This window comes from Leptosomus discolor, chromosome 3 (assembly GCF_034619465.1).
Source record: "Leptosomus discolor isolate bLepDis1 chromosome 3, bLepDis1.hap2, whole genome shotgun sequence".
Taxonomy (NCBI): domain Eukaryota; kingdom Metazoa; phylum Chordata; class Aves; order Leptosomiformes; family Leptosomidae; genus Leptosomus; species Leptosomus discolor.
The window spans coordinates 24116013-24138320 of NC_141393.1; the positions used below are offsets into that span (position 1 = coordinate 24116013).

The 22308-nt window shown below is 38.7% G+C and overlaps 1 protein-coding gene across 12 annotated transcripts in view; it reads right to left on the reverse strand.

Annotated features, from left to right (window-relative positions):
- NRXN3 (neurexin 3) overlaps window positions 1-22308 on the reverse strand; it is a 969254-nt gene that overhangs the window by 18619 nt on the left and 928327 nt on the right. For 6 of the 12 annotated variants that reach the window (XM_086462626.1, XM_086462625.1, XM_086462627.1 and 3 more), the window contains one exon: window positions 16647-16722. In XM_086462626.1, coding sequence (XP_086318752.1) covers window positions 16647-16722 — 76 coding nt within the window. Of the gene's footprint in view, window positions 1-16637; window positions 16751-22308 lie in introns of all 12 variants that reach the window. The other 6 variants (XM_086462624.1, XM_086462622.1, XM_086462632.1 and 3 more) reach the window with 2 other exon arrangements.

The following is a 22308-nucleotide window of genomic DNA, read 5'->3' on the forward strand; positions in this document are numbered from 1 at the left end:
CATGGACAGGCACTTGGATCAACATTATGCTGGAGAAGAACTGGCAGATTTACCTGTTATTCCCGTGCCTAAACAGTGTACGCTAGTCTTTCACAGTAAATTTAACTGTTTAATGCAAAATGGCTTCTTTTCACAACCTTACATGGCATTGAGTTATCCATCAAATTGGAAGCATGCTAGAAGCCAAATTATCAACTGCTTGATTTCTACTACATGTTACACAGGTACATGTAAAGGACACTCTCCTTCTCAACTTCTAATCATTTCAGGTGCCTCACTCTTGGATATGTGAATGCCCCATGTCTTCAGAAGTTTGTCTTTGCTTGTTTATTGGCTAATGAATCCATATAAGACACTCAAATAACTTTGACATAAGTTGCCATTGCCACATTATAGCTCCATCACAATTCCTTATTATTATCTTATTTCCTATATGGTAATTTAGTAGTGGTAACCCTCAGCTGAAAAATATAGAGAAAGGGAACCAAGTGGCAATTGAAACATATAACTACAAAGAGAAGAATTTAGCATAGAAGCACTAAGCTCTGGGACAGCTGTATGTGCTCTGTCTTCACAGGTAAGGAGGCAGTGCATGGAGTTACTTGGAAAAGCACTTCATTTCTGCTCTTTCCTCAGCTTTGACTTACTCTTAGAAAAATACATTCCACTTTGAAAACTCTGCCATGGGGTTCCCTGCTTACTGTGTCTCAGTGGATGCTCTTCCAACTTGAAAAATATCTGATCTACTTCCAACTCTAAAGATATTCTTCATACCAACTCTTTGCCAAACCAAGTTTGGGATCTGAAAGTCAAGTTCAGGTCTCCTATCATCACCACTCATACAGAAAGACTGTAGGTCAATGCATGCCCTCAGTGATCTTGTAGCTACACTATTACTACCAGTGGTTTTACAGGAATATGACTGACTGAACTTGTAAGTTGAACATAGGTAAATGACTCCAGTGGAGAAGTGAGAAACAGATTGGAACCCAGCCCCCAACCCCAGTGCTGTGTGGGCTTTGCAGGGACCAGCAGGATACAAAACCATTAAAGCCAATGGACTGGACTCTAAAAGTAAACACATGTATCACTGAGGATGAGGAAAGACTGTTTGTTTGCTCATCTACAGCATTCAGTTACAGCTACGGGTGAAACTGTTCCTCTTGCTTTAACAAATACGGATTTTCATACTGAAAAAAAAAAATTTTATTCATAAACATTTCCTCCCCTTTATTAGTGAAATTCTTCTTTTAAGCTCAGCAATAATTTCTCCTCTTCCTACTTGCAGTTCCTCTGCAACTGTTGTGTGCCCTACAAATCCTTTCCCCCATGCATCTCGCAAATCTTCTCCATGTTTCTCTCAACTAAAGCTTGTTAGTGAGTCACCTAAGGGCGTAGTCACCTAAGTCACCTTCTAACCTCTCTGAATACAATATTTATAAAGTGGAGACAACTGTATTCATCCCTCTTACTAAAGGTCTGAAAAGCTTCTTTTTAATACCTGCAAAACACTTTTGAAGTCAGAGATAAACAATGCTACTGAAGTACTAACAGTAATTTCTGGTCAAACACAGTAATTGACTGGGTGTTCTGTCAGATAAGACCAAGAAGATCCAGAACACCATGAAGTACAGAAATAAAAATGTAAGTTGCAATGACTTTAAAGACAGAGCATATTTTCTAAGCAAAAGGAGGGTTCATCTCTACTCTCGTCAAGAATATTAATGTGCAGAATACAGATGCACTAACTGGGCTCAAAAAAGTAAGTACAAGTCAGAAGCTGCCTGATGTCAGAAAACCAACAGGCATTTCTCATGTATTCAAACCATGCAGGATAAAGTAGAGCATTGTAATGAAATACAGTAAAAAATGTAAATGATATGCGCCTTATAAAACAGGCTGTTGTACTCTACAGATGAGCTTTGAAATGCTCTGGCTAAAGTCTCTCCTCTATGTTAAACCATATAGACTTTTTTTTTTTTTTTTTTTTTTTCCCCAGGCTGTTATTTAACATCTAGCTAATTCTATATAGTGATTTTTTTTTTCCACATATAACTACACAAACTCATCTCTAATTGTACAAACTGCTAAATACTTTCTACTTTCATTAATCCCAGTGAAAACTGAAGGCACTCAACATCTCATCAGGCTGCCTGTGTTTCCAGCCATGTGGTTAATGTAATTAGTAATTATGCATGCACACGCACATATAGAGGAATCTACACACAATTCTTTGAATTTTTTGACCATGAAAGTATTTAATTTGCATCCAAATTCCAAAGTGCCATGGAGATCCAAGTGCTGACTGCTTCCTTTTCCAAAAGAAAAATCAACATCCTGTTCACAAATGCTCCAGACAAAAGGTTTGGAAGAGAGTTATAAACAAGTGAGGAATGCAGTGAAAAAGTTCTGCTGTTGGTATTTTAAGCCTATTATCAAACTTAGTCTCCCAAGAATTCTAGTGTGTACAAATTCTTTTTCATGCATGCAATGAATTTCCTAATTCACTGTTTCTGATCTGATATTCAGTTCTGGCAAACTATCCCTCATCTGAAACTTAAAAGCATGATTTGCTAGTCACCTGCAGCAGTTTTACATAAATAATAATGCTTATATGCATTATTGCTAACTTACATTAGCATTAAGTGAGAGGTAGAGCATGTGCATCTTTTCTTACAGTAGAATCAGAGAGACCTGAAATGTGACATGCAGTCCACCCTCTGGGGACCAGTACAGTGTATTTCATACCTAAGATATTTGGTAGAACTATCTGAAATCTGTCATCATATTATGTAACTGAATAATACTTATGTTTTTAATATATACACTTACACACATGCATATATATACTACGTATTACATACATATAGATATGTTTATACACACACATATACATATATATGTATAGATACATATATATATATACACACATATTTCCCTTAATTCCTATTTCCAGCACTTTTCCCAGTGCTCCAGTCAGAGATGCAGAGCTCAAATTTCTTGAATTTTACAAAGGCAAACTGCATTTGTCATCCCTTAATCCTCTGTTGCAGAGAATCTTTTTCCTCTGCACCAGTTCCCTATGCTTATTAAGCTTTCCAACTATTTTCAGAATTCAGGCTGTGTATAAGCAAAGGCTTCACTGTAATGGAGCAGAGAGATAACAGTGTCTCTACACAGCTTTGTCACTGCTACCCCTGAAATGATGTGTACAGTTCTATGCATTTCATTATGAGAAAAGAATAGCACAAGACAAAACAAAAGAGAAAACTGATAAAGAACTACTGTTCAACAAGGAACAATGATCATTGCTTTAAGCTGATGTCTAAAATCTTTTGACTTCACTGTAGATAGCTCAATCGTCTTGTTTTGCATTTGCTGAAATCTCCCTTAAATAAGAAAATTAATGTAATATGACATACCACAGTAAAAGCTGTCATTGCCCTAACATGACTGGATTCCCAGAAAACTGACCTCCTGGGGTGTGTATCTGACAGAAGGTTTAAGAAATCTGTAGGATCAAAATGCAACCTTTGTTCAAAAGTGAAGGAGAGATTAACTGTGGTTTGAAAGTGAAAGAAGAATTAAGACTCCAAGGTCTTATTTCAAGTCCTGCCATTCAGACAGCCCTTAAGGGTTCGGTCCGCAAAAGGATTAACTACCTCTTGTCAGCGTATAAATCTAAAATTTAGATCTTTGAAGCAAGTGCTCAGCTGCACTAATATCCACAAAGCTCCTCTCAGATGCTGGAAAAATGAGGGCAATATAGCTATAAAATGTTGTTGGAGCTATTGGACATTCACATATGCAGCCATCTCCAGGATCCAACTGCTAAAATTCATTTTAAATAAGTATGATGAATTCGTAGCTGGCATCAGAGACTAAATCCCAATAAAATACAAGAAATATTATTGCTTTAATGGGGATTTTAAGGCAAAAGCAGTGGGTATCAATACCAATTGATATTACAAATATAATCATAAAGCTGGGCCTTCACAACAGTACTGCAAAAGTTTTTAAAAGTACTCCAAATAGCTGTTACCTCATTTAGTGCTCAGATTCCTAATTAATTAGCTTTAATGGAAGCTAAGCAAATTTGGTATGGAAAAAGAAACATAACTGTTCAAGTTCCTCAGGATACTTTAAATATTTCTGTGTGAATATAGTGTTCTTACACAAGGAGTGCCAAGCCTGGCAGCTCTTGAGTTTCTTAAACTATCTGAATTGGCAGCCCATGTTTGGACACTTGCCACCTATGAGACAGGCCAACAGAAAAGTTGCAGCTTGTTATCACGAAGGAAAGGTCATCTGGGAGGCAAAGAAAAAGAAAATCACCAGAAGAATAACAAATCTTCTAGTTCAATGGTAAACAAGGTATAGATGACTGAGATTATTTTTTCCTATGCTATCAGTTCTTTGTGTTTGCTGTAGAAAGCACTACCAGAACACTCATTCTTCAGCAGAGAACTGTGTAAATATCTTCTCACAGGAGGTAAGATAGGGAACAAACTACTGCACCACATTTCCTTGCTCTTCCCATATGGAGGAAGAATTACTACTAACAGAGCAAGCCAGACACACAAATGGCTGCTTTCATCTTTAAACAATCCTGTTAGTAGAATAGAGGTGCTCCAGGCACAACATTTGCAGTTTGTTTTACCAGCTATTTCTAAAAATATTGCTTTCGTGAAGGAGACTTTTTTCCCTCTCTCTCCGGAATAATTTTTCTTTGCTTTTCCTTTCCAAGGGAAAAGTGATAGATATGGAAAACAGCATATGTGGGAAAGATCACGCTGCTTCAGGGATGGACTTTTACCATAGCTATTCAAAATATAATGAAAAGCTATGAATGAAACAACTGAAGATGCTGAAATATATTGGCCCAACTCCTTTGATAAATGTAATCAAAGGTTTTATTCTTCTAACACAGTTGGTACAGAGCTAGTGACAGATGTTTCCTATGGAGAAAAGTATGGCTGAAGGTTCTGGAGAACCTAATGGGGGAGAAAGGAAATTGAAAAATTGAAAAGGCATAGTAAAAAGCTCCCAAGTTAGTTAAAGGTGAAGGTTACTAGTCATATTTTCAGAAATGAAAAGACAAGTGTAGTGAAATCCCCACACAATACTTATGACTACAAAACTTCTTTACTTCGTTTCGTAACAAGATACTTCACTTTAAAAAAAAGCATAAATTTCAAAATGAAAAGGCGTTTTAAGACAAAAGTTGAAATTTGCATTTTAGGAGTCATAAAATATTTTCTTGTTTTGGATTCGACACAGACAGTTCAGAGGAAACTCAATGGAGTCCCCACAGTACTTTGTCAACACTAAATCTTCACTTCTTATCAAAAAAGAACTAGGGTAGAACCATTTTCAACTACCTTCCAGTCTCTGTATTCCCCTTGGGCTTATATGGCATCTTTAAGCATGTGAAGTAAAGGGTTTCCAGCAAACCTGAAAACTTCTTGGTTATCTTATCAGAAAATAAAGCTCAAAAGTCATTAATAATTTCAAGCTCAGAGGTCACCCACTCTACTGCTGCGTGGGGCATGTCACAGCATTTTTTCCAGGGGAAGGCTATCCATCAACCACTGGAATAAGGGCAGATCTGGTAGAATGTCAAGTCTACTGTACAAAAAAGTACTTTTTTTTTTTTTTTTTTTTTCAGATACATACATACTCCTGCTACACTGCCAAGTCCTTTGACTTTCTCTGCAGCTGTCAAACCCTCCTTAATCCTCCTCACAGCTCTCTGAGAGTCCCCAGTTCCCTGGCAGAGATAAGTGATTCAGAACCTCGTCAAAGGCACCTCCCTGCTGCAAGTTCAGATGTGTGCTGGAGGTCCTCTGCTTCAGACTATGTTCAGATCTCAAACCTGAGAGTCACACTTGCCTGAACTCACAAAACACCTCCCCCAAAATGCTGGGATGTACTAGCTGTTTTCCAAGTCACACAAAAGCTGAAGACTTGAATTAACAGAACTTAACAGGACTACGAGAAAGAGGATAAGGCAAGATTCAATCTATTTATTCCACATTTGCTTGTAAAGCTCCTAAACAAGTTTATTCTACTCCTCTATTTCAGTTCCCCAAAATGCTCCAGGGGAAAAAAAAAAAAATTACGGACATCCATTAAAAACAAAAAAATTAAGCTCAAAATTGCTTTGCACTTCTGCTGTCCCACAAAGACAGAACAATTTTTCTTCCCTTTTTGTTGCCTCTGACATTTATTGTTCTGATAGTGAGACAAAGTGAAGCCAGTGAAGAGACAAAAGTGTTGGAATTTTCTTGTTGCTGTAAAAGAAGCTAATTTTGAGATTTTGCATTTGTAAAATAGTTGTAGTTCCTCTTGAATGCCAAAAGAGGAGCTGATGATCCTTATAACACCCCGCTGTGGGACCAAACAACTCCAGTTTTGGTAAAACTCAGCAGAAGTAGAAAAATGAGTCCCTGAGTGTGGCTTTTTTGTAAAGGTCTTAATCATGTATTTTTTAGTGCAATGAAAATGCAGAATAAAATATGTTTTTTCAGAATTAGTGGACATCTAATATCTCAAATCAAGTCAGTCTAATTAATTTTTTTGCTTCTACCCCTAGTTTCAAAACTGGTATGATCTTTGTCTCCTGCTCCTCACATAGGATTTAACACTTCACATCGCTCAGCAACTGGGATTCCCATCTGTTTACAGCTGGGGTAAAGGACTGATTTGTAGCTCTTGTGATTAATAAATTGGAACTGAAATAGAGAGGCAGAATGAAGGCAAGGCAATAACCCCTTTGACATAATTATAAGCTTTGGTATCCCATGAACTACTTGGGCTGAAAATGGCAGTAGAATAGGTTTTCCTGATTTACTGAGGTCTCATTCCAGGTGTTATAATTCATGTGAACATCAGTATCTTTGGGCTTCTAATACATAAGGCACCTTCAGGTCTACGCATGATGACCAAAAGAAATACATAATAAAACCCTTTAGAAGCAAAAGGGTATCTCTGTCCCTAGTATCTGTAAATGCTCAACAAATTTTCTCTCTAACAGATATTATATTTCTTTCAGAAATCAGTTTCTTCTTGTTTAAAGCCAATCCGTTTCTATAGACATTTAAGGGTCTAATATACACACATTTGCTTTTGATGCAAAATCTGTTCCTGAGTCATGTGCTAGCTCTTCTCTTCCCAAATCTGTCATTGGCTATTTTTTCTTTCTTTCCCATATATTTTATGAAGCTGAAAATCAAAGCTAACAGGGACAAAAAGCAAGTCCCAGCAGGTTGAAAATATCATGTCTTAGTATTTTAGACATGTGTCAGCTTGATAACATAGGCGCAGCACTAGAGGGATTGCCAGAATGTGACAGTGCACATGGCTTCAAGTTTAGAGAACACGCTTTAAAAAAAGACTGGAAGGCAACAAGGGCAAGGTAGCCAGACTGTGGGTCTGATCCTGATCTCTTCCTGATCTTAAAAGCAAAACCAGGGAAACTTGCACCAGGCTGGAGAAATTGTGAAGTTTTTGAAGCAAAATTCTGATCAGGAGGCAAGTTCAAGTGATGGAAATGCCGATATAAAGGATTTGTATATTGCAGTCCACTCATGACATTAATTTATGTAGCCTGAGCTTGGTTCATTCCATTGCACATGTTAACTCTAGAGGAAAAAGTGGTATTTGTTGAAAATGATGCCACATCAATGTTCCCTGTCATGAAAATATTTGGCTTTTGTACCCCTCACTTGTTTCTCTCTGTGTTAGCAGATTAGGAGTTGCATCTACTTCATAAAAATACACAGTAACGTTGTCACAGGAAGTGAAGATAGCACTTAGTACTAAAACCTCAACAATATCACGGTCTGCTTGTACATTTTTGGTGGTTAGCAATACAGTATCACTTTGGTGTACTGCACAGCAATTTGCACCTGAATATCAACGCCCATTAAAATATTAATTAAATCTCCTTCTTTCCCTTCATCTCCACCCCAATTAGCTAAGAAGTATTTCATTTACCCTGTTTTACAGGTAGGCAAATGAGCAATATAGATCCACATTCACAGAAGGAATCAACAGCAGAGATGGGAGCGCTTTTTATCCTTGGCTTTAACAACTCAGCCCTCGGCTCTCCGCCTTGCTCAGTGACAATTGTCATAGAGCTGAAGCCAGCAGCTTGCCCTCGGACAAAAAACAAAAGTATGAGCTAACTGTTTCAAGTGCCAGAAATCCAGATATACACTTCGTGGAATAAAGCAGAGCACAACGGGACCTTCCGTGGCATCTCCTGTGCTTGAGTGAGCCGTTCGCAGTAAAGGGCTAGTCACAGGCATCACAGAGGCTACATAAGGCAAACAAAAGCAACTGTTCAGCAGGACACAGCAGCTTTACTGCCTGGACACTTGGTTTACACATCACAACGAAGGTTACCCTGAACTTCATGATGCAGGGGGCTAAAACTCCGATTGTTCTGCTCCAATAACCTGACACTTGAGCTAAAAAAATCGTTTCTTTTGCTGTTAGCCTTGTGACAGGACTGTTCTGGTCTGTCTGACAGAGGGCAGCATTACACAAAACCACGAGCTTGTTGATTATAATATAATTTTATAAGCAGTTGCTTTATTCAAGCAATTGCCAAGAAAAAGCTTTAGATTCAGTAGGAATTAATAGTTGTGAAAAACACATAGAGACCTAAAATCTAAACCAAGCAAGCTTTAAATATTGATTTGTTTTCACTATAAATAATAGCACTCAGTAATGTTTCTCAGATCATACATGAATTAAGAAAACTGAATTGAGCATAAGATCATTGGTTCTTATTGGTGAAAGAAAAGCTGTCTTCTTTTTATCCTTCTACAAGTACAGAAAACATATCTTGGAGAAGTTAAATGAAACAATTAAATGAAATAATTCCATGTTGGAGACCTGAACATACCCCATCACTTCCCTCTTCTGGTAACTCTTCGCTTAAACAGGTAAGTCAGGTAAGTTCACTGTTAACAGAACTAAGGATACCAGGAAATGCACCACTGTACAAGCCAAAGGATGTCTTTTCTAAATAGAGTTTCTGTCTAAGCAGACACCTGAAAACTCAACTTGTTTTCTTCTGCCTTACAGATTATTGCACATTTACGATGCACATGGCAGACGACACTCCACATGCATTTCCATAATTGTGTTCAAGTTACACAAGTAAACAGCAAGACAGTTTTTACCAGTATCAGTAAAGAGCCAGACATCACACAGTGACAAACAGAAGACTGACCCTATAGAGTGAAGATACACTACTCCTAGAAATCAAGTATGTCCTGCATTTTTGTCTCCTAACTACAAATGAACTATGGACTGTGGATTTTAGACATACATTCACATAGATATAATTTCAGTTGCACGTGCACTGTGACAATCCCTTTCCAAGACTGCCTTTTATAAAAAGGCTCAGGTACTTTCCATTTAACACACAGCCTGTACCCTGCGTAGTGTTTCCTGGTGCCTAAAGCACAGAGAACAGGAGTTCTTACTCCAAGATGTCAGCATGCACATAAAAATCCCTAAAAGCTGTATAAGAATTCACTTTAGCATTATGCCAGTAAACCATTTCTGAGAGTGAAACGATAACAGACTGAAAACTTTCCAGATGCAAAATTTGTCTTTCTTGAGAAGCTGTGTGGACATCTTGCAATTCCAGCCTGAAGTCTTGGGGTGACACTCAGAACGTCTTTCAAAGCTTGGTGCCCCTTTGTGGACCCCCTCAGGCAGGTGGGGAGGGAAAGGAGGGGAAGGGAAGGGGAAGAGGGATGACAGAGCAGCAGGGAGCTGAACAACAGCTTACGAACAGAGAACAGAATCACATAACAACACCGGACCAATGGACTCCAAGACACACCGACAAGACAGATGGACACAGACAAGACATAAAATTGCTACTGAGAAATAAAAAAAGAGCAAAAAAACCCATAAAATAAAGTAGATATATAACGCTGAGGCTGCAAGAAGCAGCCAACAGTACTGGCATAACTCTTCCAAAAAGAACAAATTATACTACAACTAAAAATTAAAACTGAAACCATATCCCCCCAAATCATATACTACAGACTTGCTTGGTTAGCCTGAATGCGTAGCTCTGATGAAACACAAGATGGCGTCATCACAGCCCATGCACCGATTAATGAAGGCCATGGTTAGTTAAATCAGCTAAACTACAGCATGCCATAAAAATGATCTTGCACTGACCCAGAAATAAAAGATACGACAGATATACTGCATTGCAATAAAATTCTTTTTATGCCATCTGTGGTTTGTGGGGCTTTCTTTGTTGGAAGAATTTTTCCTGGGAGAATGCAGGGGTAAACGGGAATCTTTTTTTTCCTTCTGGCTGTTTTTTCTCTGAACTCAATTAAAAAAAAGGGGAAAAGGGAAAAGACAGGATAGAGACTTTCCAGAAGTTTAAAAAAAGGTAGGGAGAAGAGAAAATAAAAAGAAAGGAGGGGTAAAAATCTTCATTCTTTTGCACACAACTTTCTTGGGATGTCTGAAAATGTGGATTTCTTAAGGATGGCAAGAAAAGATTTTGTTGCCTTTATTGGTTTGCAGATCTATATCTCTTTCTTGAGATGATTAAACCATTATTTTTTTGGAAGAACTCCAAACATATAAATTGAAAAGTACAGCAATGATTTTAAAAATTAAAAAATAGCAATATGGCACCACTACGAGCCAAAAAAAAAGGGAAAGAAATATAAAAGAAACGAAAATATTAATCACCAAAAATTCATGCGGCACAAGATGAGGTGAAACGACAGAAAATGTTCTCCAAATATATACAATGTATATATCTATCTATATATACACGGAGTATGTATGTATATATCGATGGATATACCTGTATAATTTTTTATATTCTCCCTGCCCCACCCTACCCCAAGGCTAATTGGTAGATGAAACTATTAATTAAACAAATAAATAAAGGAAGAAAGAAAAATCTCTAACAACAAAAAAAATTAACGTGCTTTATTCACCAAGAAATAACAATATCATGCATCTGTCCACGCCAGCGGATGCGAGGGTTAGATGAAGGCATGAATTTCTGTGTAAACATGTGATTGGATGATAGGGGCTACTGCTGATATTGGTAATTTATTGCTTTAGCATATACACCTATTGATATAGATATATATGCACACTGTATATATAGTGCATATATAGACAAAATATCCTTATGAGTGGGGCCTTTGGAGCTTACATAAGAAAAAAGACCAATATGCTGAAAACCAAACTCAGTATAAATTCCTAACACAAATAAAAGAAAAAAATAAATCCTGTAAGACATCTGCATGATTGATTAGTAAAACTTGTTCGTTTGGTTTTGGTTTGGCTGTAAGACTGTAGCTAGGAAATTCCATTAAGTAAGTGATCCTATTGTGCCCTGGGAAGTGCCACAGATGAATCCCCCTCCTTTGGGTCCATATGGTGTTCAGCCTGTGAGACAGGAAGCCTACTTCTCTGTGTACTCTGAGACATGAGCCCAACTTTAAAGACCACTTCTTGTTCACAGCATGAGAAACAGAGCAGCACTCCTGCTTGACAGAGGGAGACTGGGAGTGACTGGACACTGGATTTGTCTCTCTAAGAAGAGCAGTGAAAATTCCCTGGGTACTTCAAGAAGGATAATGTATTTTATGGAGGACAAGCCAAATCAGCTCTTCTCTTCGTTTCTCCAGTCAAGGTTTCTTCACTTTCAGCATATTGCTTTTTGTACTGTGCTGGCTTCTTGTAAACTCTTGGAAGAGAGATTCTCCTTGTTTGCTGCAAATAAATCTCTGACCCAGGCAGCCTGCAGGTACTTGGTTCTGTGGTTTACATGAGTGGAAGCTTGATTGTCCTAGGCTATAAATCAGGAGCCTGAAGTGGCTGGGTACAGGCCAGTAAATTATAGGTACAGACACCATACCTGTAGGATATGTGTCTCCTGTGTACGGGTATATGCTGCAAAACACTGTGTAACCTCCAGTGCAAAGACTGCAGATTTTGGCATCTGTATTGCTGTTTCTAGTCTCTCATGTGAAAGGCTTACCAGTCTGATTAGACAACGCCAACCTTATGATATATGAAGCCTTTCGGGAAACAGAATACATTTCACCGGAAAAAATCACCTAGGAAATTGTTGGGCCGACAGGAAGGGAAAGCTGGCAACTGCACCAGGGAAGAAACATGGGCTATATCAGGCCAGGAAGGTAGTATTAAGCCCGACAGACCATTTCAAGAGGTTGCATTATGGGCTTCAAGCCAACTGGTGAGTGTTTGGGTCTTACTGTTTTGAGTAGTGCAATGAGCAGCTTGAGCTGTGATCCCAATCAGGTGCCCAGCCGCCAGCATCCGGCCTGCCTGATACCAGAACACTGCACTAATGGACATGCTTAACAGGAACAAGGGCAATGGTATTGAGGAGACAGCAGCAGCTGCTGTCAGGAAAGCATAACTATAATCCTCAAGGCTTTGAAGTCTCAGTAAGATCAGATTGTAGTGGTGCTCCTCATTTGACTGGAAAGAGATAAATGCTTGCTTTCTTCACAATGGCACAGGGCTTCCTAGTTAGGAATAAAGATATTTTCCTTACAAATCTTTCATTTTCTGAGTGGCCAAATGACCAAACCACCAACGCAGAGCTGTGTTCAAAAGCAGAGACTCAGGACCCTGGCTTCAGCTTTGAGGAACTTGAGTATTTGAGCCTCAGGTCTCTCCAGAACAGCCCAGTGGAGAGTCCTGTACTCATACCAGAGAAAAGCATCATGTTTCTGGTGCAGAAAACAGGTTTTTGAACATGTGCTGGGATGTGTGACATTCCCATAGAGATAAGAGAGGGACTGGTCTCGACTGTAAGTAAATGTTTCTTCAGGGCACGTGAGTAGTTTTATGCCCTCTGTAACATTTAGAGTAAGCCACTGTGGGAGATCTAGAGATCTAAGGGTATCTAGGCTTGTCTGCAATAAGATGAAGTGCAAGTATTTTTTACCCCTGAACATGCAATGGCTTCTTTTTCATTATGTAAAACACAACTGGGTTTTGGATTCACAGCTGTCACTGCCACCACTTGTTAGAATAATTCCTTATGCATACATACATGTCTACAGGGGATGCCTGTAAGATAACTCAGTCAGGACAGGTCCTGTGACAGCTCCTGGTTTCTAAACAAGTGAATTTACAGAAATTCCAACAGAAAACACTTTTGGAAGAGTGGTAGCCAGCCTGCCACAGTGAGTGTCTCAAGCTAGCCAGGAAAATCCTGAGGGGAGCAGAGTGAGGAAACTGCCTTTACACTGCCATCTTTTAAAGAGATGGTGTCCAGATACAGATCGTATGCTTATTGAGATTCAGATTCTGGATTCAACAGACAATCAAAGTTAAGTAGCAATAAGACCTTGCAAATGGTTCTCATATAATATTTAGCCTCAAAGAGGACATGATTTTCTGTCTTTTGAACTATCTTTGAGTACACCAAAATCAAAGTCTTCAAAAGGACTCTGTAAGGTACTGCCTTTGATCCAGGACCAAGACCAAAGTAATGCATTTACATCTTGGGATTTGGTTCTGACCCATAAGAAATCTGAAAGCTTTTGATTTGCCAAGCAACATTCCCTGCTGCCCTTGTCTTGGTTATTGCACAGCAGGTTCATAGTGATGTATATCATATCTCACAGCTGCAGCAGTGAGTTCAGTAACCTTTGCGTTACTGGACCATGGCATTGAGGGTGATGGAAGGCTAAGTCCTGGCATTTGGCAGAAACTCAAGAGCTTTAAAAGCTACACATTATCAGAGCAACAAAAACGAGCCTGTGCTCTGTTAGGTCATTTAATTTTCAGTTTGCTGCAAAAAGGATCAGGCAAGCCAGAAGGCAGTGTAAAATACACTGACCTGTCAACAGAATAGGATGAAGCAACTTCAAATGGGCCCAATTAAAAAAAAATCCAAAGCCACAGACTAGAAAATACAAGCAAGATAATCCAGATCCTTTCTTTCCACGATGTATACACTCAAGTAACAGATCTTGGCATATGGCCAGATAATCTCGACTTGGCTGGTGACGTGTAAAGGCAAACGTATCTGCTCAACCAAGACAGCACCACTGGATTTTGATAAACTAGCTCAGATTGATTCAGTGCTCCAAAGCAGAATGGGCTGCGTGAGTGCTTTGATACTGGCTGTACCGCAGACACTGTTCTACCTTCCCTGGATGCACTAGGAGCTGAGACAATAAGGTAGACAAAGAAACCTAAATGAGGAGCACCATAAAACTGTTATTTTTTTGTTCTTATTATGATGGAATGAGCTAAGTTTATGCTTTTGGAGGCAAAAGGGACCTGCATATCCCTCCTCCTTCTGTCAACTTTGCACACCAGCGCCTCTGAAAGCAGGAAACTTCAAAATCTGGAAGTATAAATTTCATCAGCAAGGACCATCTGGGAGACTTTTTTACATATAATCAGGCTAACTTTTATTCTCAATGACACAGTAATTCCCAATAAAAGATTCAGATTTCAGTGGCTCATGCGGACCACTATCCTACAGAGGAGGAGTAGGGTGCGATAAAAGATACTGGGCAGAATTTTCAAGAATGTCTAGTAGTTTAGGAGAGTAACTTCAGCAGATTTTCAACAAATCATATTATTTTACACAGCAGATATTCAAACTTCTGTAGGCACTTAGCTGCCAACTGTAATGCTTTGCAGGATTTTCAAAGGCAAGTCATTTTTACAAATCCAGTTTGTACCTGGCTGTAGCATTATATTTCTATCTGTGCCAGGAGAGAGGTATTTTTAGCCTGGAAATGTTGCTCTAAAGCACTCCAAAATTTCATGCTAAACATCCTGTTTTACCAAATTTCTCCTCAAACTTTGATTTTTCCACTGGCAGCACAAGCCGAAAACATTGCTATTACAATTTCTAGCCACTGAAGTAACTGTGATTTCTGCATTGAAAAATAAATAGCAATAACGTACAAGAGGAGGGGTCTGATAAAGAACTTGTTTCCTCCATTAATTGAAATTCTTGGCAATCAGAATAAAAAAAAAGAAGTCTTGAAATGTTAGTGAAGCTTTAATGAAATGATTCCTATCCATTCACTTGCATATCAGTTGTGGTACATTAGTCCTTTTAGCAGGGTCCTATTAATTTCATGCCTCACTTACATGATAATCACCGCACTGGCATTTAATTACTACCTTTACTTAGAATCCCAGTACCCACACTGTTTATGCTCACAATCTAGTATTGGACTGCATTTCTGCCAGATGGGGAGTTGAAAAACTCATAAAGATCTTTGAAAAAAGAGAGTGGAGTACGCTGAGCTATCTGTTAGCATCAGTTGTTGTGTCACTGCCTTCCCTGTCATCACAGGGAAGTAAAGAGGATGAGTGGAAGTTCCCAGCTACAAGGCAATGCCAATCTCAGGTTACTGCAGGACCAAGTTCTACCAAAAAATGCAGGTACTGCATGATGAATTGAAAAGAAACATGAAAGCACTAGCCTAATGTTACTGTTATTATTGTATCAATCTAATGGCTTCAGCAAATAGAATATTTATAATGTCTTCTTGGGATTTTTTTTAAAGGAAAAAACCCATCCCAAATAAAACAAAGCAAAATCAAACAAAACAAAGCAAAACAACGAAAAAACCCCTAAACTATTTATATGTTTCACTTTTAAGGACAAAAAAATTCTAACCAAACTCCTCCTTTTTCTTTTAAATGTACACAGAAATTCGATGATGTCTGTTCTCTATTATAGAAATGCTTAACTCATGGCAAGCCTCAAAAAAGAAGACTTGAAAAAGCCTGTAAGAAATAAAATATACTGCGGTTGCCTGCTGGATATCACATCATATATCTCACCAGAAAGAAAAGCCATCAATTTATCAAAATGTATCTGAAAGGGAGAACTTGAGTCAGTTCCACATGGCCAGTCCTTCTGACTCTTTAATGGATACATTTTGAAGCATCACTGAAGATAACAGGGCAAGAATTAATACTAATTTTGTTTTGTTAGAACTATGTTTTGGTACTCCCCAATTTCTTTGGCTCACAGGAAACAAAATTAGTATAAATACATTACCATGTTAACTGTATTCAAAATCCCATGGACAAATACATCCTTTCATAGTCCATCTTCAGCGCAATTAACAAAGATTAAACAATGCTAATAACCTGCTATTGCTTCACTTTTTTTTCTCTTCTGTTTTTCAAACATCCACCTTCCCCACTTCACGAATCTTTAATATTTGTCACATGCCACATTGATATTTTTGCTTTCCCACTGTGTCAGTGAACTAACTGTTACAAATGTGAACAATTAATCAGCTGGGATCACTTTCCGGAAGTTAGGCTTTCCATGCAAACAACTTTATATTAACTAAATAGTGACTACATATCTGTGTTTTGCTGTTGCCAAGTCCATGGGATCTGATGCTTGGCTGTATAATTTTTATTTAATATATATATTTTATTTTATGTATATATAATATATACATAAATGTATAGATATACATATATACACACATACATATACATATATAATTATATATGTATACATCCACACACATATAAATATATGTATGCATTGTTTTTTGCAAATGAAATCAGAAAGCAAGCAAATCAAGACTGACCTGACTTACCTGTACTGGGCTCACAGTCAATGAAATCTTCATCATCACTGGAACATTCAGCTGATGAAACAATGTCATCTGTTGTCTGGCATGTGAAGGAAAGGAGCGAAGGAAAAGAATAGAGGGAAAAAAATGTAAGACACTTTCAAGTCAAGAGGCTGTTATGGAGGCAGCTAAGTATCCTACGGAAAAAAAAAGCTTCAGAATTGTAACTTTTAAAATATTTAACTTGTACCAAGTATTCCAAATATGCCTGTGTAAATGTGCCCTCCACGGAGCTGGAGTCTCCTGTGGGAGGAACAGTGCTTATCCCGTGCTGTTGAATATTTCAGGTGTTCACAGGTGGGTGTGCCTGCTGGGCTGTTTGGGTTAGCAGGCGGATCGCACCGTGCTGTTGAGCACAGTCAGTACAGCGAGCTACGACACCTGCTTTGGCTGTCCTCTGACAGCCAAAGTAGATGTGTCCAATTGGAACATGCTGGGCTCCTCGCTAATACCAGTATCATGAAGGGCCAGCCAGAACACACTTACCCAGAGACTTACCATATGAGGCATGTTCAGGCTGAACATGCTTTCTGCAAAGAAAAACCTACAAGATAGACTCAGATAACATGCATCACCCAGGCAGCTAGCAGCACTCTTAGCTGTTGCTAGATGCATCACTGAGGCAGAGATAATTCCTGCTTTGCTAAGGAATCTGTTGGGCTGGGAATTGTATTTACCCAGATAGCAAACAGCATAGAATCATAGAATTATAGAATGGTCTGGGTTGGAAGGGACCTTAAAGATCATCTAGTTTCAACCCCCTGTGCAAACCATTTGTTGCACGATGAAGAACCGCTGCATCTTGTGTCAGGTATGCCCAACATGCAATCTCACCTGCTCACTTGCCAAGTGAATAGGGCTGTGGCTGCGACTGGGCTGACAGGCTGGAAAGTCTGGTTCTGAAAGGCTTAAACCAAACTGTGACTGTTCACAGCCCTTACGGGTTTCAGCACATTCCTTTGCGTTTCCAGCTGGCAATATTTTATCTTTTTTTTTTTTTTTTTTTTTTTCGCTGCTGGTCTAATTAATGAGCAGCATGTACTGCAGTGTGTTAGAGAAGTGTACTGGCATCTCTTCCCAGCAGCATCTCCTGCCTGTAATTGCTGCAATTAGTTGAATTAGTAATGCAGACCATTAGGGATAGTCTGCAGCAGCCTCTGGACGCATGTTGTAACGTTCCTGTGCACAGTACAAAATTACTCCAGCTCAGCAGCATTGGCTCAAACCATGGCTTCTGCTAAAATTGTCTCCCTTAACAACTTTTCCTTGCAGAGTGCTGCCTATTCTGTTGAGCAGTAGGATCAGTGGGAGGACTCCCGAAACAAAACAACTAAATTGTTCCTTGCCAGGCAGGAAGCACTGCTGAAACCTCAGCTACTCAGGAGCAGGGCAGCTGTACTTCAGGACACTGTACTTTAGTACTCCAGGTGAATATTCCTGGGAATCTAACATTATGACAAGCCTTCCAAATCCTTATTCCTAAAAAAGACTGTCCAGCTTTAAACAAGGTCTCCTTTACATTCCTTTGTCTGCTATGGCTGTCTCAACATGCTCCCTCTTCTCTTTGCATAAGTATTCTGAGGTCTCAGCCTTTTCTTTAGCCTCCCGTGGTCCTAGCGCTATCAAGCTCCTCTGTCCTCTGCCAGAAATTCCTTCCTATCCCCCTTTCTGTCTGCATTTGAGCTAAGGAAAAAACCAGAATCGAGCACCCAGTCAGAAAGATCGGACTGAACCTAAGATTCCTTCATTCTGGATTTCAGTGGCTTAGAGTGAGTCAAGAAAGAAAAATAGGATTAGCTGTCTGTAAATAAAAATTATAAAAATAGAGTATCTATAAAAAAACAGCCATGAAGTAAGGCAATCTCTATTGTATGTGTTACTCAGTCTTACCCAGCATTGCCATTTGGCAATGTTTTGTAGGAGGCAATCTTGCAGTAGTCTCATGTTAAATATTTTCATTAAATACTCTCATAATCTTGCCTCAATGGGGAGGTAAGATTAAAAGAACTGGAGGTAACATGTACACAGCAATTTCCTGCCTTACATGCTAAGGTCATTTTTTTAGCATCTTTCAGTCATAGAAAATGGAAGAACACTGTTGAAATACTGGTGATTTCTCTCTTAAAACAAGCTGGATTTAAAAGTTTGTCTGTTCAGTGAGAGGTCAAGAAAGGAGGAATGCAAAAAATACAAATTTACTTTCTGCAATGCTTCTGGTCCTTTCACATATATTTTATAAAGCATTATTTATCCTGAAGGACACCAAAGGACTTTATAACGTATAAACAGTGATCGCATCCTCCAACAGTGAAATGCAGCTGTCCCTGAGTAGAAAGATACCGGGTTTTAATTGCACCACTGTAAAGTAATTTAGCTCACTAAGTTGACAAAACTACACTGCAAGAAATTTTTTAAGCAGGCAAAATGTAGCTAGTGAAACTGGAGATTTGTATTACAGTTGTCTAAAGTACTTGTAAAAGAGTATTAAGAGTAGCACTGTGAATAAAAAACTAAATTATCCATCACTACTAGAAGACCTTGCTCAGACAGTGCTAAGACCCTGGCAATTGGTTTTGATTTGCAGGTTAAATTTAGAGCACGTGGATTTTGCTTTTAGTTGAAGATCTGACAATTCACAAATAAGGTCTCATAGAAGTATAGTGATGATTTGCTTCAAGTAGGAAATGAACATAAAAATTATAACTATGTGTGGTTGTCACTTATCAACTGCTATACCTATCCACTTACCCACTTACTTGCTAATATCTAAGGGCTTCATGCAACATTAACTTGGAATCAGATCCGATTGAATTGACAATGTGATTCAGTATTTTCAGTATTTGTAAAGAATAAGGAGTTCCTTTATAACTCTTCTTTTTTTTTTTTTTTTTTTTTTTCTTCTTTCCCTTCTTGCTTATTAGGGTCATCACCTGAAAAAAGAAAGGTAGCACGCCCAGAAAAAAACAGGTGATATTTCTTTACACAGTTTTACTTATTTATTTATTTTAACTGGGGAACTCCTTGCAACAGAATACTGGTAGGTAATAAAGGTTTAGGTGCATTTTCGATGTGATCAGCCAAATTAAAGGTAAAAACATCCATCCAGAGCTACTGAATACCCCATACCTAGCTTGGGAAGTCCCTGTGTCATAGACACTGAAAACCAAAGAAGTATCACAATTTGCATTGTCCTGTTCAGGACTCTCTCCTCGAGGCCCCATGCATGGCCAGAGCCTCTGTGGCCTCCCAGTCACTCTCGTGCATGACAGATCCTGAACTTTGGGAGGCGAAGAATTTTGAAGCCATGATGAGTTCTGAGTAGGAGCTGAAAAGTCTGACCCTTGTTTATCTTCTTGATCAACTTCTCATCTAATAAGCAGCTTAAGGACAGCACATGCAACATATTTATGCTGCACTCTTAGATACATGTTCTAGATTTCCTTCCATAAAATCCTCATGCAGCTTATGTTGGTTCTGAATGGAAAAGGGCACAGTCAGCCAGATGCAGGCAAAATGCAAATGTGTGATGTGCAGTACCCACCAACCCTGCCAACTCCAACCTATATCTGCACATTTTCCTAGGCTGGTTCCATACCTGATTCTATCAATTAATCTCTGTCCTTTTCTTCCCATCTCCACTGCATGCTGTTCCCCCTAATATTCCTGTTTTTCTTGCTCTGTGATTGCTGTTTGTCCCATGCTGCTGAATTTGTATGTATAAAACTGAGGGTTAGAAAAAGAGAAAAACCTCCAGAAGTGGTGATAAACTTAAGTCAAGGTCATTAATGAGATCTCTAGAAACCACAGAAAAGATAAGTACACTAATCTGTCTTGCAATTTCCTATCTTATATTTTTAATCTCAGTACTTTGCATCACAATTCATCACTAACTGATTTTCTAGTTCCATCACATATTGGTTTTCCATGCACCTTCCGCTCAGATACCACATCTGAATCATCCCAGAGGAATAAAGCTATTTCAGTGAGAAACAGTAGCAAATTCCTCACCACAGAAACAGAGTTGAGGAAACCTCCAGCAGACCATAACTTCTTGTAACTGGAATCTGTACCTTTTTAAACCCTCCTGGAGCTAAGAATTTTCACTGGATGATTACTAAACTTGCTGCTTCCACAAGACAGGAGAGGCTAGTGAGCAGCGACTCCAGAAATCCCTCTACCAATATCGTTTCTTCTCATTAGAAATGGCTTACTGTGAGGCAGTAAGCAAAACCAGCTATTCCATTCCATTTCCCCGTTTTTGAAACGGGGCTGATTATACTCTCCTGTTGGCCCTAGGGGAAGTAAACAGATTAATTCTTCAGTGTATGCCCAGTGATCTAGAGATGGTAGATACTAAACATTCTTGTGCACAGACAACATGATAGTAATCAAACTTCTCCATATGTTATGTTATGATGGAAATGATGTTTGTGTTTTCATTGGAAAGGACATGAGAAAGAAAATGCTTTTCTGTTCCATATATTAGCAAAATTCTATATTAAAAATAATAATTCATACTATACTATTTTAAAATATGTATTTCATTTTTAAAGAATCCCAGCTTTGAAATTACTTGGACCTGTATTAAAGGCCATAAAACTAAAGATAGGTATTATAATAACTTTCAATAAAATCTCTCTCTGGCAGGAACCCTTTTTATTCCTTCCTCTGAAAGATTTTTTATGGCATTTATATTATTATTTTTTCTCTCCCTCTCTCTAGTGTTTAATGAAATTGCCTTGGAATAAAACCAGGGTAGGAGAAAGTGCTAAACTCTGAGTCCACCCTGGAGGATTTATGGGCATATTTACCTTCAAATTCTTTCAGTTTCACTGAATTGGCTCCCCATTCCTTTCCATGAATTATTAGTTCTGTAATCACTTCCTCCTAATTATTCACTCTAAAGGCCTCTTCAATCTCCCCACAGTGATGGTTCTACATCCTTGTTCATTACTGTACATACTGGTGTGGGATGTAAAGACCAAGGAGAGTTGGGATGGTGTGGCAAGACCTGCTCAAGATGACTCCATTCCTGTCCAATCTTCCAAGCACCCAAAGCCGTAATTTATGCATCAGATCCACAATCTTTGCTCCTTTGTTCTACACAAAATGGCAGGTGCTGAATCTTCCCTTTTCCCAAACACAGAGTTTTTTGACACCTTGCTCCCAAAGGGTGCACCACTATTTGAGAAAGATTAAGCATGCTGGATAAAATAAGTCCTGTCACAGAATACCTTTATGAAATTATAAATAACGTGCCCAAGATGGAGTTCTCACTTCTAGTGGGAGAAAAAAGACAAGGACCCATAAATTCAAACCCTAGGCAAATTCCTTCAGAAGTACATACATACTTGGCAGTTGCTCCACTCTGTAAAGTAGGAGTCAATTTTCCTACTTGCCTTTTGCTTGAAAAGCACACTGTACACATTACTTCCAATTCAACACCATTATTTGAAAAGCAACACTTAATGCTTTGTTGCGAGAGATGTGTAAATCTCTTTGCAACACAGGAACCACAATTTATAATCCTTCTTGAAATACAACCACCACAAAATGCCAGACACAAATATCTTCCCAACAGTGGAGAAATACAGTTGTATTAATCTGAGCAATGCATTTGTCTTTC